This window comes from Martes martes (assembly GCF_963455335.1).
Source record: "Martes martes genome assembly, chromosome: 4".
In the NCBI taxonomy this organism is placed as follows: Eukaryota; Metazoa; Chordata; class Mammalia; order Carnivora; family Mustelidae; genus Martes; species Martes martes.
In genome coordinates, this window is record NC_137891.1 from 184,343,380 (window position 1) to 184,361,811 (window position 18,432).

The 18,432-nt window shown below is 43.1% G+C and overlaps 1 protein-coding gene across 2 annotated transcripts in view; it reads right to left on the reverse strand.

Moving 5' to 3' along the window:
- Positions 1–18,432, reverse strand: part of UBE4B (ubiquitination factor E4B) — a 123,528-nt gene that overhangs the window by 49,236 nt on the left and 55,860 nt on the right. The window contains exons 3-8 of one of the 2 annotated variants that reach the window (XM_080801987.1): positions 16,097–16,232; positions 9,713–9,800; positions 8,544–8,688; positions 6,468–6,696; positions 5,624–6,037; positions 4,760–4,909 (exon numbers count right to left, since the gene is read on the reverse strand). In XM_080801987.1, the coding sequence (XP_080658113.1) occupies positions 4,760–4,909; positions 5,624–6,037; positions 6,468–6,696; positions 8,544–8,688; positions 9,713–9,800; positions 16,097–16,232 (1,162 nt within the window). The remainder of the gene's footprint in view (positions 1–4,759; positions 4,910–5,623; positions 6,038–6,467; positions 6,697–8,543; positions 8,689–9,712; positions 9,801–16,096; positions 16,233–18,432) is intronic. The other variant, XM_080801988.1, reaches the window with a different exon arrangement.

Here is an 18,432-nt window from a genome sequence, read left to right on the forward strand (position 1 = left end):
ACAATCTGCTCTATAGGTCTGAAAGAACGGAAGAGAGAAGAAAGCATTGTTGCGGGGGGTGGGGGGTAGAAAAAGCAACCATCAGAAAAAAACAGCAAAACTCACCCACAAGTATGAGAAGTGTGGTGAATCCCCAAAAGTAGAAAGGGGAAAGGGAGATATTTTCTTACTGCGCCATCTCAGTTTCAAGCTCTCTGTGATTCTTTCCTCTTCTGTCTGATGTCAGCCCATTATTCACTGCACTTCCAAAGATGAACTTGACCAATACAGGTTTTCCCCAGACCCAGCTAAGGTTAATTTTCCTTTGAGTGCCTCTCGCAGAAAACAATGAAAACCAATCTATCTGCCTCATGTTTAAAATGAAAATTTCAACTATACATTTCCTTGATAGTAAGACCCAAATTTTTCACATTTTTACACTTCTGATGAAAAGCATCTTACATTTGATGCCGGTAAGTCCTTGCCAGCTGCCAGGGGTCAGTACCCACAGCCAGCACGCAAACACCTGCGTGAAGTCAGCGGGCTTACGCGGCAGCTACCGAAGCTAGGGTCCATCCTCAGCTGACACATCCCACTGAATTTTAACTTAAAACACCTCAAAGCCAACTGAGGTATCTTCACAACTGTTTCACTGAGACATGAAAAGTGACAATGTATGTAGAAGATTGCTTGTCTTGTGCCAGGCAATGCAATGAAAAGCACCCAGAATATATTAGAGAATTTTCATAGCTAAAAGAAGTTGGTATATTTTGGTGATCATCTGTCAGACACCAAAAAACACTTCAGCTAACTCTCAAGAACAGAAGACGACTAAAAAAATGAAATAGCAGTTAACCAAATAGGAAATGTAGAATAAACTCCAGCATTTGTCCATAGATTACCGAGTAATCTAAAGGTGGGGAAGTAAACCACGATCCCCTGGCATGAACAGTGGCCGGTCTCAACAATGCTTCAACGATCAAAATGCACAATGATCTTCAGGTTCAAGGTGAGAGCACCAGACTCCAATTTTGAATGCCACGCCGAAGGAGGCAGTGATGTAGTGTTTGTGTGCCTGTGTTCGTGCCAGCAATAAACATCCTTAAAGTTTTAAAATAACATTTCATTTTTCCCTGAACAAATTATTCCGAAATTCATGATGCTTTTAAGAACTGTATGTGACACATGGAATACCACATTGGAAATATGTCACATTCCAGTCCTGCGAGTATCTACAAACTTATACCTCCTTCTGGGAGAATGTGTGAGCTGTTTTTCTGATAACTACACCGACAGTCCAATTTAACGAAGTGATTACTTCCCATAACAGAAATATACCTGAATCCTTCTGGAAACACAACACAAATGCTCCTGGGGAGCCAGCGTGCATGAGATCTGTGCAAGCCGAATCCCATTTGAAATGCACCAAGAAAACATGTTCCTTGGTAATTTCTTCTATAATGGCACGAATAATCTCTCTCCTATGTAACCCACTTTTTTGAATGCAGACTTGAGAATGTTGTGTTTTCTCAGTGCAAGGCAAAGTCAGAGCAGTGGGGTTCGAGCAACGTGAATTCACTGAACAAATGTTCACAGTGTGCCGTGTGTGCCAGGTGCTGTGGTAGGCTCTGGGGGCAGCACACGGAATGGAACAGAGCCTGCTGGTACGGCGATTACACTCTGGAGCGGGGGACAGTCCAAAACAATACAGGAATGCTATGAAGAACAATGAAAGCGGAGCACGGTGACAGAGACAGGCAGTAAGCGCGTGTGTGTGCTTTATATAATGTGTAATACGATCCTCTGGGAGGATGGTCTGTAGACGGGAACCTGAGGGCGTCAGGGGCACAAGCCATGCAGCCATCTCCGGGGACAGCCGTCCAAAGAGAGGAAGTAAGAGCGAAGGCCTAAGGCAGCAGGGACTATGCCAGGTGAGGTCAAGAACAGGGTGGCGAGGGGCGCCTGGGTGGCTCAGTTGGTTGGGCAACTGCCTTCGGCTCAGGTCACAAACCCAGAATCCCGGGATCGAGTCCCGCATCGGGCTCCCAGCTCCGTGGGAAGTCTGCTTCTCCTTCTGACCTTCTCCCCTCTCACGCTCTCTCTCTCTCACTCATTCTCTCTAATAAATAAATAAAATCTTTAAAAAACAAAACAAAAAACAGGGTGGCAAGCAGCAGAAGGTGTAGGCGAGGGGAGGTACGTGAGGTCGGAAAGGAGGAATGCACGCGCGTGTACGTGAGACAAAGGGTCTCGTGGTCAGGGCAGGGCTCTGTGTTTTACTCCGTGTGAGCAGGGACATCACTGGAGGGTTTGGAGACACACAAGGTGGGAGTGTTTCTGTGTTTCATCTCCGAGCAGTGACGGGCAGCAGAAATGAGAGGGTAAACGTGACCATCTTTCACCATATGCTAATCGTCCCTTTCTCCACTCACACCGGTTCCCGACCCTGAAGAGTCTGCCTCCTTCGCTGACATATCTAAGTAGTTACAAATAGATTTCTTTCCCAGCAAACACTTGGAAAAACTTTCCTCAGAGCAAATGCTACGCTGTCTTCATTAAAAGACGATTCTCTCACTTTGCTCGTTCCGCTCCTGCATCAGGTCGATCCTCAGAATTCAAAAAGCTCCTCTCACAGAGGGGCTACAGGACGTCACAGGAGCCACGTTCTGCCTTTCTTAAGTTAATCCTCCTCGTCCCCACCATAGATAATTAACATATGAACGTCTGTCCCAACTACTTTCAAAAACATCTGTAACCTGTCAACGCCACCAGGCGAGCAGGACGGGGGGCCGCAGGGGGGACAGACGCGACCCCTGTTGCTCCTTCTACAACATTCATCTCACCGGGCAAGGCGCAGGTGCAGAAACTGCTCACCCGAATGTAAATGAAATTCTGGGAAGATCGATTGTAAGAAAATACCTGGTATTTCCTGATCACTCAAATTAACAAGGTTTTTTGTGACCTCCTCTTGGTTTTGGCCCTACGTGCACTCTTGAGTGCCTATTTGCTTGATCAGTTATGTATTTTTCTACATCCTCTCACATTCTGCTTGAAAGCGATTCAGAAAGTTATGAAGTTGCCAAAATCTGGAGAGATCAGATTCCATTTTAACAGCCAGCAAAGGACCTGCCAACTGAATGGAATTTTGTAATTACCGAGTAAAAGGCTGGCACTTCCTTGCCAAGAACAGAGTAAAAGCATAAACACTCAGGAGTGAGGTAGCCAGTGAGGGACGAGAACAGCATGAGTGCTACCGCGAGCACAGCGTGGTGGTGCGGCAGGTGAGTTCTGGACTCTGGCCTTGCCGCGTCCTTAGTTACGCGACTGACCTCCCTGTCCCCCAGGTTCCTTGTGGTAGCTGGGAGGGCCGCTGCGAGGACAGAGGGATAATGTGTGCACGGTGCTGGCACGGGGTCTGGCCCGCGATGCTCAGTATTTAGAGCTATTATTACACAGTTCTCTCTCCTTGTAGCTACAGAATCTAGATCAGAGACGAGGCTGGGATGCTAGGAGCCTAGTGCTAGTAAAAGCAGCACACAATCTGGTCTCTTCGTGAACGCAAGCTGGAGATAAATAGGCCGGGGAGAGAGAGCATTTCTCTCACCATTTACAGTAAAACCGATTAACAAAAGCACTTCCATCATGTACGGAAACGGATTCCTAAAAAGGATGCCTGCTGCATTACTGTCATCGCGCAGCAGGATTTTATTCACGTGAAAAAGACACTTCCACCTTCGGGAAATTTACTTGAGAAACAGTAACACAATGTTCAACCCAATACAAATATCAACCCTCCTGAATCGATATCCAACCTTGCACCAACGTTCCTTTCTCTCTTTATGTACTCTCTCTAATGATTCTTCTGAACGCTGTCAAATTTAATGAAGTGTACCTAAGGCCTAGTGCCGTCTCTATTTATAACCTGGAGTTATTTTTGAACAGTGCTGAGCACAAATACCAAATCAGTCCAGTGGAAACTTCAATTTAAGAGCAAAATCGTAAGACAATGAGTCAGAGGTTCAGAAAGAAGGTGCTATTATATCTTCTTGCCCAAAGTCACCTAGAGAACCCAAGCAGTCTTTTTTCACATGGCTTCCGGGGGTGGGGGGAACATTCAGCAGCATCACGAACTAAGTGTCAGCCTCCACTGTCATTCCAGAGGCTGTCTAAACAAGGGTCTAGCTTCACTGCGGTCAAGGAGGTGATCAGTGAAATTTAAGGTTAGAAGTGAAAGCAGAATCAGCTATACCAGACAGGACGGCCCCATTCGCTCTTAAACAGATTGCCACACTGGGCTGGGGCAGGAGAGGGGGACACACACACACACACACACACACGGTTCCAGCCCCATTGCCATTCCTAAGTAGCAGCAATCCATGCAACCGCACATAAGGAAACACGCCCCCGCTGTGTACGGTTTGCTCACATCTGGCAGCTCAAAAGAAAACCCGCCATAGATGAACGAAGGGTCCCTCAGTTCAGACCTCAGGCTTGATGACTCATCTTTAATCTGCTGTTTGTGTCTCTGACAAATGATTACACATAAGTGTTCCTCCAAACTTACCAGGCAACAACGAGGAAGACTTTCCTAGGTGCCACTTTACCCCAGGATAAGGTCCTAATGCCTCAGTCCATGCAAGCTCCCCACATCCTGCCTCTCCAGGCCGTCTCATTTGACCTGCCCTGTTTAGATTTGAAGCACCCCCCTAGTGAGGGCTTCTAAAAGTTAGTTCCTAAGCACCTATGCACATGCAGGGATAAGACTCCATTCCTCCGATACCTGGACCCAAACTGGACACAAGAAAACTCATCACCACCACCACCACCTTCATCATCACCATCATCACCATCATCATCTTCTTCTTCATCTTCATCACTACTGTCGCCAGAAAGCGCGAGGAAGAGGAAGGAGAAAGGACTGTCGTACATACTACCACAACAGAAGCAAAAAAGGTCATCAGGGAACAAAGGAAAAAACAAGACGTGGAAATCTTTTGTAACTGCTATCCCTTTTTAATTAAATGTTATGCTAAAAGTTCTGGTTACGGACATGCAGAAAATCAATTCACCTCAATGACAGAAACACGCAGGTACGTGGCCGGGGCGGGGGCAGGCACATTGGATTAGTGGCATTCTGTTAGGGCTCCTTTCCAACAGGCTCAAGTCAAGGCAAGGGACATAGGCCCAGACTTGGTCCCGCCACCCCCAGGGCTAACTGTATTCCAACTATGATCGACCACAGTACAGAGAGCTAAAAAGTGCTCTGTGAGCCCCAACTCTCAAGTCGAACTGCCCACAGCCTCTGGACTTCATCTGCAATGAGCAATGACACATGAACTAGATAGATTTCAAAAAACGGAAAGTGACTCCTTTTTTTTTTTGGACAGAAAGGAGGAAGAGTAAGGGGTAAGAACAGACTAAGGGACGCACAACGGACACCCACAACTTCTCGGGTTATCAAAGCCTGGCAGAAGCACAGCCTCGGGCACGAGCCTACCAGACTAGTTACACACACAGGTTAATAACCCCAAACAGGGAAACACATATAACTGAGGTCAGCGTCACACACCAGTCCTTCCAAAGCGAGTTAGCCGCCTCTCCCTGCACTGCAAACACGCACCCAGCTCTCCTGCTGAATAAATACCTAGGAGAGATCCTTAGGGCTGAGGGACGTCTGCTCGCGGCACTGGGCGAGGCGGCCAGGGAAGGTGGCCCCAGGCTGCTGGGTCTCTGTCGGGGAGAGCTGGCGGGCACCGCTTGAAGGCTACTAGCGAGGGCGGGGAGGCTGGGCGAGCTGGACAGAATGGAGATGCCGGGGGACCGCGGGGTAGGAGAAGGTGAAGACCCCCACGGGTGGGTGACGGTGTAGGGGCGATACCGTGGAGATGAGGGCTGGCTTCCTGCGGTGGACCCAGGAGCCGCGGCGTGGGGGCTGAGGGAAGTGGCAGGCCCAGCCATCGGGCCGGCTGCACGGGCAGGGGAGGAGGCAAAGGACGGACTCATCACCGGCGCCGAGCTCCAGAAACTTGTACTGGGAGCTGGGCTAGTTTCATAGAGGCTGAATCAGTTGAGAAAGAGAGGAAAGAAGAGAAAATTGAAGACACACTTGAGGTAAATCACTAAAACGGAAACTATTCACACTTTTAAAGAACAGCACGATGACACTGCATATCTCTAAGCATTCGAGTGTACGAATCTCTCAGAGACTCATCTAAATGGTTATAATCCGACTACCATGCCCATCTCGAGGCTATATTTACAGTAAGATAAAGCCTTCTTTCCAAAGAATAATGTACTATATCCAGCCATCTGCTTCTAAACTTTACCAACAGCCTAACCATGGGAAGCCAGACGACCCTATCTGGCAAAGGCACGCCCTCCAACCACGACGGAGTGCCCCCACCCGAATACAACACATGCCGCCTGCCCTCACACACTTCCTGGCTGTTCTACCACCGAGCTCGCTGTGCACAAGGAACCGCACTGACCTAGAGAAAGAGCTGGCACCGAAGGCACCCACGCCGCAGAACATGGGGCTAGTTCCTGGGTTGGAGCCGGTAGCGAGCATGAGATTTCTGTCTGGTGACCGAGCTGCCGCTGCGATTGGCTGTGACGTGGCCGTCAGACTGGCAAAGGGGTTTTCATCTCTGGTCTGAGCAGACATCATTAGCACTTCCATTAAAATCTGGCCAATCAAGTCCTTAAAATCAGAGAACACTGTTGGAAAGGCAGAATAAAGAAGAGGTTACGATGCTTCTTCATATACACAGTCCTTGAATCAGCCAGTGGAACCAGAGGTTCAGTGTGGTGTCTGGATTGGATTCTGGAACAGTAAGAGGACACTGCGGGAAAACCCGGTGAAATCCAAAGGAAGCCCGAGTTCAGATAATAGTTAATATCTTAGTTCTGACAAAGAGACTATGGTTATATAAGATGGAAACATTAGGGAAACTGGGTGGAGGGTGTATGGGAATTCCTGCCACAATCTCCAAAACTCTTCTGTAAATCTAAAATTATTCCGAAATACAAAACATATTAAAAAAAAAAAAAGAAAATTGGAGCGCACCCAATGAGAATCACTGCTCATATATATTAACTGCGTAACTACAGAGATTTATCGTACTAGAAACAAAGCTGGGTTCACATTTCTTCACCTACCTATGCATTATGCACAGTAAAACTACTAAATGCCAGGTTCAAAATCTTTTATGAAGGTTCTAATATTTAGTCACCATCTGGCCTTCTGGAACAAATTCTATTTTCTAACTCCTTCCTTATTCTTCGAAGCTCCCAAATGCTTTACGGCAGGTCTTCAGATACATTTTAAATATCACTAAATACACGAGAGCTGTAACACTGTAAACCTTATCTGATCTGCCTATTAAAAATAGTCACTTACATATGTACAAGACAGATTTAAGAATCTTAAGGTTTACAATAAGAAAAATAACAAGGGGGTGCCTGGGTGGCTCAGCCGGCTAAGCGCCCGACTCTTGATTTTGGCTCAGATCATGATCTCAGGGTTGTGAGAGATCGAGCCCTGTGTCAGGCTCCTTGCTCAGCAGGGAGTCTGGTAGAGAGTCTTGCTCTCCCTCTCCCCACCCTCCCCCCTCACACTTGCTCATGCTGGAATAAAAATTTTCTTAAAAAGTAGCTGTTACTCCAAAAAAAAAAAAAAAAGGGTAGCTGTTACTTAAAAAAAAAAAAAGAAGAACAAGTAGCAGGCTTTTGAAACACACAGGTGCCAGGCTCACGTCTACAACCATAATAATAATATCCCAGTAAAATCAGAAGTGAACTACCCATCTGCCAGGAACATGGGGGACTTTTCTTGCCAGGGAGGATGGGCAGCACAAAAAAGGGAAAGACAACCTTCTTTTCATTTCACTCATTTAAAGTACCTCTCTAGAGGGATTATTAAGTGTAAGGCACACTTCCAGGCACCGAGAATACATCAGGGAGCAGGGTTATGGTCGAGTGACATGAAAGGAACACACAGCACACGACCCCTGCCTTTTCCGCATTCCAAATGACTTCTGTAAAGAAGAGTGTCAGTGCCCGAAATGCTGCCATCTTGCTAGAAGTTTTATTACTTTGTTATAGAAGTGCGGTTTAGGGTAGCCTCCTAAAATAGAATCCTGGAAACACAGCAAAATATCAATGTTTTATCCTGCTAAGCAATTTGATCGACATTTACTCCACGGTCTGCCCATGACCTGATCGGCACTTCAAGCAAGCACAGGTCATCCGAGCACCTCTCCCAGCATCCCTGGAGACCGTCCAGTGCACTCCTATTTATTAGAGACATTAATAACTTCGACTCTGAAACAATGGAGAACATTAACTTATTTATATAGTTTTCTGCTAGAGAAATCATGAAAGTTGAAAAAAAAATAGTCCATCAGTAAGATCCGTGGAAAGTGGCCAAACAGCAGTGTCCACATCAAGAACTCTGTCTGTAGTCAAAACATTTAACCCGAAAGCAAGGGAAAGTGAATGTGGATAACAGAAGTGCAGAGATCTGACACTCTTGTTTCCTCTTAACAGCGAAGCTAGATTCCTACCTTCTTTTGGGTTCTGCTTAAATTGTGCAGAAAGAGAAGAAAGAAAGATGACATCTCTGTCCCGGTCCTTCCAGGAGACGCGGAAGATCTTACAGACCAGCTGCAAGGCCTGCTCTTCAGACACTTCTGAACCCGAGGAAGGCTCCTTGTGAGGGAGAAGATTTGCAGGTTAAGTTCAAAGTCACTCATTTATTAATCGGGATATTTTAGACACGCATACAACTGTTCACCCACTGACTAAGGGGGAAATAAGCTTGTTACTCTGACTTCAGCACCCACATGGAGGTTTCATCCGCTTACAATTATCTGCGGGGGTGGACGAAGGAGCAGGGACATTCTCTGTAATCACCAAGGCAGGAATGCGATAAAGGATGCATATACGTCCTGTTTGTTTACTTTCCCGAAGGCCAAAAAACCAGGACAACATCAGCACAGAACTCATTTTCATCCAAAAACTTCTCCAGAATTTAATGTTACTCACTAGTTTCTGTCACAGATAAAATACCACAGATATAAAAGAATTCTGGAAACACGTAAGAACTCTACAAAATAAAGCATCGTGCCACTGGAAGGCCACAGTCCAACAGGTGACCACCACGTGCTGCGGAACACTCCTGATCACCACGCCGGAAGTGACGCAACGGTCTCTGCCAGGTCTCCCCCCAGGACACCCGCCAAAACAGAACAGCTCTTTTTGGCTAACTAAAGGGAACTAAGCTCAGATGGTAACAAAATATAAAGACCTCATATTTCATATGAGCTTCTAAGGGCTACTGGACTTCACGTATTCTCGCTTCAATTCCCAGCCACTTTCCTCCGAAAACTACGGAAGATCTGATGACCTACTTGCATAAGCAAAAGACCAACAGAAAAAGTTCAAATTAGTGCTAAATTCCTTCTCATTGTCAACTCCATCTACTGACAGAAACATGGATCGGAAACCGAGCTAACTGCAGGATGTGACCAGATGAAAGAAGTGAGCTCTCCTTCCATTAGGGCAATCTTAGCTACCCATTTCTCCTCCAAAAAAAGAGTTAACAAAAAAAGAGCCAACAGAATTTGCTGACCTGGGGCAGCTCACTCTGATCAACTGTGCAGATGGAAGAACCAAAAGGGCATTTATATTACCTGTTCTACAAACAGAAGCAAGGGCTTCATCTCTTACCAACCTTATCGCTGAGGCTCCTCTTTTCTCTTCGATCGTTTTCATCAACCTCCATATTTTCAATTCCTGAATCCACATCCACCTGGGACATGCTTTAAGTATAAAAGACAAATAAGGCTTTTACCTTTTATAAATCCACCCAATGTCATAGCTCCTGGTTGAGGAGAAGTTCTTAACTATCAGTCAAAATCAGTCAAGAAGACAAAATAATAAAGCAAAGAAGTCAAAATCAGTCAAGAAGGCAAAATAATAATAAATATTTTCTCTGATTGACTTTTAAGAGCTCTTCATATATTAGGATGTAAACATTCTGTCTTTACACTTGCTGGAAATATTTTTCCTAAGTTGGCATTTTCTTAGGCTCACTTTCAAAAGCAAATTAGAGGTTATTTTCTATACATATTATTTTTAAATGGCACACATACAGAGCCTGATCACAAAAATCTCATGAAGCACATATATTTTTCCCACATTAAATAAATAATTTCCCCAGCACCATTTATTGAAAAGAGCATCCTTTTTATGCTAATACGAAATCACCTCTCACAGGTCCAGTGGCCATGTATACACGTATGGGTCTTTTTCTGGATACTCATTTCTGTTCCATTAGATAATCTGCCTGTCCCCGAACAAAAACCACTCTATCTTACTTACTAATACTTCACAGTCAATCCTGATATCTGCTAGGTCAATGTCTCCTCCTTACTCTCCTACCTCAGGAGAGTCTTAGCCATTCTTGGCCTCTGGCTCATCCACACATACTTAAGAATCAGGTTCACAGATTCCTTAAAACTCCTGTTGGTATTTTCACTAGAATTTTATTGACTCTTGAGATCAAACTGGGGAGAAAGGATATCATTACATTACTGAGTCCATAATAAGTATCTCTCTACAAGTATTTAGGTCTTCTTCAAAGCCTTTCAATAAACCTTTTCTTTTAAGCAGGCTTTTAAGCAGGCTCCACACCTAGCACGGAGCCCAGTGCAGGGCTTGAACTCACAACCCTGAGATCAAGACCTGAGCAGAGATCAAGAGCCAGCCATTCAACTGACTGAGCCACCCAGGCACCCCTGGTCTTTCAACAAAGTTTCACTGTTTTCTCTCCAAGTCTTTCACTTCTTTTGCTAAATTTATACCTAGGTACCATATGTTTTTAAATGAAACTGGGAATGGTACCTCTTAAAAATTAAGTTTTCTAATTTCTAGTTGCTAGTCCATAGTAATACAACTCTGAGACCTCTGAGAAACAACTTATTTACTTACACGTAGGATTTACTAGGCAGAAAACCATTTCTTCTCCAAATAATAACTACTTCATTTCTTCCACTCTAACCCTTATTTGATTTAACTGGGTAGGATCCCCGTGTTGATCAGACGTAGAAAGAGCGAGCAGCCATCTTTGTTCTTTTTCCTGATTTTAAAGGCAGTGTTTCTAATTTCTCACCCCAGACTATGAGAGTTGCTGTAGTTTCTTGAGAGACATCCTTTATATCAGTCAGAATACGGCTATGCTGCGGTTACACACACACACTTGGAAATCTTAGAGGCTTAACACTATAACGGTTATTTCTTGCTTACGCAAAGTCTGGAGAGAGTGAAGCATCCTTACTCCATCTTTAATCTATGCCATCTGCAATACACAGCCTCCAAGGTCACTGGAGTAAGAGAAGAGAGGGATGGAGGAGGAATCGGCTCAACTGCCTTCGCCTAAAAGTGACATATGTCACTTCCACTCACAGTCTACCGGACAAAGCTAGTCACTTGGTCCCCGCCTACTCGCTGAACTCTGTCTCTGCCGTACTGCGAACTCAGGAGGCACCTTTCTGTCTCCCATCTGCCAAGATTCTTATCATGGACTGAGGCTGAGTTTTATCAAACTTTTCCAACTACCAAGATTATATGGCTTTTCTCTTTCATACACAATGTGTGGGATGATATTTATAGATTCACTAACGCTGTACCCTTGCATTCTTGAGATAAACCCAAGTTGCTCATGTTCTGTTATTACTTTAAACTTATAATTGAAATATCCGTACAGACCTATCCATAGATGATCATGCGTGTTTGGCTGAATAAAGCTTCGCAAAAGAAACATACTGATGTAATCAGCACCCACATCAAGAAACAGAGCATTACCAGCACTCCAAGAGCACCCAGATGACCCTTCCACAACCAAGCAAGCCCACAGTAACCACTATCCTGGCATCCAGCCCCAGAGAAGCCCTCCCTGTCTGCTGTTCATGTGTTTATAACATTTGATTTGTCAGTATTTCAAAATTTTTGCAAGTACGTTCATGAACATGATTACCATGTAAGCTTTTTCTTTTATATTATTCTTGTCTGGTTTTGATATTAAGGTCCTAGAAGCTTTGTAAACTGGGTTGGTAACTATTCCCTATTTTTTAAGATTGTCAGGAAAAATTTGTGTATAACTGGAATGGCAGAATCTGCCCATAAAATTATACGAGCGAGGGGCTTACTTTGGAAAATTTACAAATACTGATTCAATTTATTTCATTGGTTTTTGATCATTCAGGTTTTCTCTTTCCTCTTGAGTCAATTTTGGGAGAACGACATTTTTCCAGGAATTTGATTTTCATCCGGATTTTCATGTTTATTTGCATGTTGCGCATTTATATTTTTTTCATGGAATTCTCTTTTTTAATAACGAACATTACTGAGATCCCCTTTCTATGCAGGCATTGTTCTAGCTGTCAGAGAGGTCGACGGACCAACAAAAGGGACAAAATGACCCCTGTGTCATGGAGCTTACCTTCTAGAGGGAGAAAGACACCAATGAACATAATAGGTGAAACATATCGTACAATGATAACTGCTATGGAAAAATTAAGGAAAGGGCTACTGAGGGTGCAGGCCTTTCCATTTTAAATGGAAAGTCTCCATTTAATGGTGAGTCTCCCCGAGAAATGCCGCATGAATACAAACCAGAGAGGGGTCGGCCATGCACATATGCAGGGAAAGAATCTTCCCAGAAAAGGGTTTTATTTCTGAGACTTATTTATATTCTCTTTTCCCCCGTTTCATTTATAACATATTACAGCTTTCTATTTTCTTCCGAGGACCACTTTAGCTGCGACATACAGCTCGTAACATGGAATATCTCTTACTGTTCAGTTCTAGATCCTTTCAAATTCCCATTATGATTTCTTCTTTGATCTGTATTTAGAAGCATGCTCTTGTTTTAAAAATTGCCATCTTGTATGAGGAAATTTTTAGGATTTTTCCTTCTATTAATCACCTAATCTAACGTCCTCATCAGAAAACATGATCTATGTGACGCGTCACATAGAAACTCTCCGGTCGTTGGGTATTAGGGAAGAATGTGTGTTCTCCAACTGTAGAGTGCCAAGTTCTGTATCTGTTGTTTACATCAAGCTTTTAGCTGTATGGTTTAATCTGTTCATATGCTTACTGATGCTCATTCTTTCTGATTTATTGACGGACGAAAGGGATGTTAATATCTCCCATTATGATTATGTGTTGCTTTCTCCTAGTTTTACTGTTGTGTGCTTTACTGCTGTTGCTGTCCTCTTACCAAGTGCATATATTTTGTAAAGTGTTAAACAGTGCTTATTTCTAATAATACTTTGTGCCTTAAAATCTAATCTATGAATATGTTTACCCCAGTTTTCTCTTGTTTAGTATCTGTGTGGGATAGGCTTTTCCCTTTCTTTTGCTTTCAGTGAAAGGTTGAAGATCTAACCTAATGTTTCAGGTGTGCCTTCTGTAAACAAGGATAAAAGCTGAGTTCTGTTTTGTTTTTACCCCAATCTAAGCCTTTTCACTGTAATGCATTATGATGACTGACCAATTTCCATTTCTTTTGATCTTCTATTTGTCCCTTTTTAAAAACTTGTGTTTCTTTCTTCCCTCCTTTTGAATTGACTTAAATCCTCCCAAGCTCCCAACTCCCATTCCGTATTTTCCCTTTACTGGTTTGGAAGACATACTCCATTCCCGTTCTTTTAGTGGCTACCCTTGAAGTTTTACCAAGTATCCTTACACCAAAACTTAAAAGTTGGCCAAGTATCTTCACCCCTCTCCCAAGTGCCCAGGGAGCTCAGAGCTTGCTCTAACCACCCCGCTAGTGGCTTCCCTGCTATGCTGTGCAGCGTGTTCCATCTAACTCACTGTTTTTCTTCTCTCCCCCAGTGTTATTTTCTGTACTGTGACTCCTGTTTTACACTGCCGGTCTTTGTTTAGATTCACCACATTTATTTTCTTCATTCCTCCTTCCAGATTGCATTGCAGACATCAGTCCTGGGACCACTCTCCTTCCTCTTTGACTACATCTGCTAAAAGCTAGGCTCTTCTGGAGGCAGACTATCAGGTTGTTTTTGTTTGTGCACTTGTTTTTATTTTGAACCGATAAATGTCTTTATTTCACCCTTGCGCCTGAAAGACAGGTGCACGAGGGCACACAAGTCCCAGCGGGCAGCTGATTTACTTTTCAGCGTTTGGATACTATTATGTTTCCATGTGACCTCCATCGTTCAGACATCTATCATTCTTTGGCAGCTAAACTCTTTGCTCTCTCTGACTGCTTTAAAGCTCTTTTGTCTTCAATGTTTGGAAATTTTACTACAAAATGTCCAGATATGAGCTTCCCTTGTTTTTTTTTGTTTTTTTTTTTTTTTAAATTTATTTTGACAGAGAGAGATCACAAGTAGGCAGAGAGGCAGGCAGAGAGAGAAGGGGAGAGCTTCCCTTGGTCTAATCAGCATCGGAGTTTCTGAGCTTTTTGAATCAGAGGAGTCACATAATTTATCAACTCTAGCAAAATTCGTAGCCATTTATCTCTTTGAAAATAGCTTCCCAACCAGTAGAGGAAAAAAAGCATAGAATAAAGCGGGGTGTGGGGAGTTGCTCTAAGTCTCCCTACTCTCTCCTTCTGAATTTCCATGAGGTCTATCTTGGCTGTGTGTCCATTATGTCTCTAAATACACTGCACAGGTTTCATCATTTTCTCTTTGTGGCACACTCTGGGTAATTTCTTCAGCTCCACCAGTCGGTACGTTAATTCTCTAGCTATGTCTAATCTAGTGATGTCTAACTCTTGCATCAGGTTTTCAATCTGAGTGATCTTTTCATTTCCAGAGATTCGACATGATTCTTTTTCAACTGTGCTTGGTTGTTTTTATAGTTGCTTTCCCCTTATTCATGTTTTCAATTCCCTTTGTAATTTATTTAAACATGTGTGTTTTGTATTCCACACCTAGTAATTCCAAACCCCCAAAGTCTCCAATTGAATACTTCTGTCGCTTCTGCTCTGGGTCCCTTACTCGTGCTGGCTTTTATCTAGCGCATTCTGTGATTTCTGACCATGAGCTCACACTTCTTGGCAATTTTTCTAAGGAAATTCTCTGAAGACACGCATGATTTATGTTTGCTTCTGCTAGGTGCCTTTCAGACAGCATAGGCCTGGCTCCACTGTATATGACAGTAGTTCTCAGCTTGAGGCTTTTCAGACTATACCAAGAGCATAAATCTAGGTGCTCGACCCAGTGAAGTCACCCATTGGCCATGAAACTGCAGAGATGACTTGGCTTTTTAACAATTTATCTACTCAGAGCTACGGTAATAAGAACACGATTGTTTTTACTCTGTGGGGTTGATTTTTTCCTACTTGATCTTTTTCCTGAGAATGCAGTCCTTTCTGAATTCTTACCTAATGTAAGGTGATCTCTGATCTGGTTCCTCAACCCAAGCCCACCAAGTGCCAAAGCTCTGTGCCACTGCTTCTTAACCTTCTCCACGTCATGACACACATAGAAAATAGTATTTGTTGGTCCACTGACATGAACTGTGGGAGCTGCTTCAGGGCAGAGGAGCTGGGTCCTGGGGTGGGAGGTGGGGGGTTCTGGCCTGCCTGAGCAATGAAGGACTCAGTACCCAGCCACTCTGTCACCCACTCATGGCACTGTGACAGCACAGACAGACCCTATTCTAGGACATCCTGACCCTTATGGAGCTCCTAAAGTATGTGGCTTACCTGTCTGTACCCTTCGAAACTTTAAAATTTCATTAGTCAGTAAAACTTTGAAGAAATTTTTAGGAACTGACATACACTTGCCAACACAGTGTGTACAAAATACAGACATTAGAAAAAATTTAAAACAATTTTTTTTTTACCACTTATACCATTATTTCATAAAAGACATTTCAATGCCAAAACCCAAAAAACTTCTATAAAGACTATTTCGGAATAATACAAAGACCTATAAACCTCACAGATCTCGCACTAATTTGCTGGGGACTGGCATAAATCTCTGGGCGGGCACTTGGGACTAGTGGACTGGAGACCAAAGTGACTGAATCTCTCCCTTTCTGTAAACCCAACAGCTTATTGGAAAATGGCTTACTTTACCTTTTTTCACAAGAGACGCCGTCGATATCCATGCTCTGGGAACGTGAGAGAGACTGAGACTGGGTTTCAAGGCTATTGGAGGGCGAGCTGCTGAGAGAACTGACTCCTTCACTGCTCTGGCTTCGATGCGCTACTCCTGGCCAGAAAAGACATGAAAAGTTAAGTTTCAAAAAAAAAGTTAAGTTTCCCACGAAGTAATATTAAAGCCATCTGTAATGGCGACAGTAAACAAACACAATCAGCACTCCTACCATCACGACAGTCAGCAGATGAGGAATCTCCACTGGGAGATTATGCTCAGTGTTTAATATTAAAATCACGGAAACATCAGCAAGAAATCATAGTTTATCCATGTATGTCATACGAGGTCAGTGACACAGCTGCATCTGAGAGCCAAACCCGACTCCTCATCACTTTTTCTTTCACCGATTCAAACATGGCCCCTGATACAAATTAGCTTCTGTGATGGACCAGAAAAATCCTTGAAATGCACCTAAAATACGGTAAATCAGTAAACAGCTATAGAAATACACAGATGGACAGATGTGTGCCACAGCGAATACACCAAAATGTTAATGGTAGGCTCTCTGGTGTATATACAGGTGTTCGTTGCAAAATTCTTTCCCCTTTGGTTTAGGCTTAAGATTTTTACAACGAAGTGTTGAAAACATGCCAACAGAGTCATGTAAGCAATGTCCTTAAATACAGATGAACTCATTCGTTGACTGTACATCTCATCAGATGATGGTTTGGGGAAAATAAAAGCCCTGACACTGTCCTTGCCTTTGCAGAGCCTACAGTATAGAGAATAACAGCCATGAGTACAGGGCAGATTAATTCTTATCCATGTCTTTGAAACCATGTTTTTCTCATAGAATTAAAAAAATACTCCAACTCCACAAATACCTTTCCACGAAAAAAAGATATTTTGCCCAGGCATTTGTAAGTACTTTAAAAAATATATACTTATGTTGCTGAAAAGAAAATGAGATTGACATTATTAACATATTATATGTTAATAAACTGAATTTAAATAAAAAAATGAGACATTAAAAACAAAAACAAAAACAAAAAACACAACAACAGCAACCTGAATTACTATTTGTAGCTGAAACAAGAACCCAGAGGATAAACCTGAACACTCCCAGAATTACAAGAAAGTAAACTTGCCACCCTTTTTGGTTGAAGAGTATCAGAAAACATTCCTCCTTTCCTGCTAGTGGGCTTTAACACGCTTCTGGTTGTTAAAGCCTCTGCTGGACTCATGCAAGAAAAGAGAAACTAAATCCTCTATTCCGAAATAGATTCAAGGAGAATACAGAAAGTACTTAATGTGGCAGAAACTCAGAAATAAGCCTAGAAAGGACAGTAAAACTTCCAATTCCCAAATTCAAGAATGTAACCCAAAGTAAGTTCTCAATAACTATTTGTTGAAGGAATAAATAATACAGCCTTCATAAGGTCCTTAGAATATTATTTTACCTAGCACGATGAAAGGTCTAACAATTTTTTTAAAGAATTTATTTCTTTACAGAGAGAGAGTATGTGCATGAGTGAGCCAGCATGAGCAGGGGGGCAGCAGAGGGAGAAAGAGAGAGAGAAGCTCAAGTTGACGCCACAGTGAATCCAATGTGGGACTCGATCTCACAACCCTTAGCTCATGACCTGACCTGAAACCAAGGGTTGGACGCTTAACTGAGTCCCACCCAGGCGCCCCTAACAGCTGTTAAGTAAGATTAATTAATAATAATAAAGTTCAACAATGTTCATGGAATAGCAATTAAGCAACTTTAAAACTTCTACCTTGTAAAACCAGTTTTAAAATTAAATAGAGTAAGTTGTTTAAAACAACCTGTATTTGTAACACAGCATACTAAACTACACTGCAAGTACAATGATCCTACAGTAATACAATCCCAGAGTACACCAGACAGTACAGAATACTGTTTGTAATATCTTAATAAAACATCAAGGATATCATCCGAATTCTCTTTTTCCTGAACCCTCCCCATGTGATCTTCAGTGGGGCAATTCTCCCCAGAATTTGTATGTATCACAGCCTTCCTCAATCCCAGCTAGAATCTGGAGTGACCCCTCTGCTTCCTTAAACTTAAAAAAATGGATGGTGTCTTTGACTTTATTTAGAATCAATATAAATTAAATATCGTGGCTAAAACCTAATCAAAGCAACAGCACAAAATATCACTTTGTTTCCAAAGCGCGCACTCTCTTGGTTCCTAACCTGGGAAACTGTTGTCAGGAAGCCAAGTTTCAAGGAACAGAGATTCCCCCCCCACTTCATCTCCGTAAAGGCGGGTATTAAAGAATTAAAACAG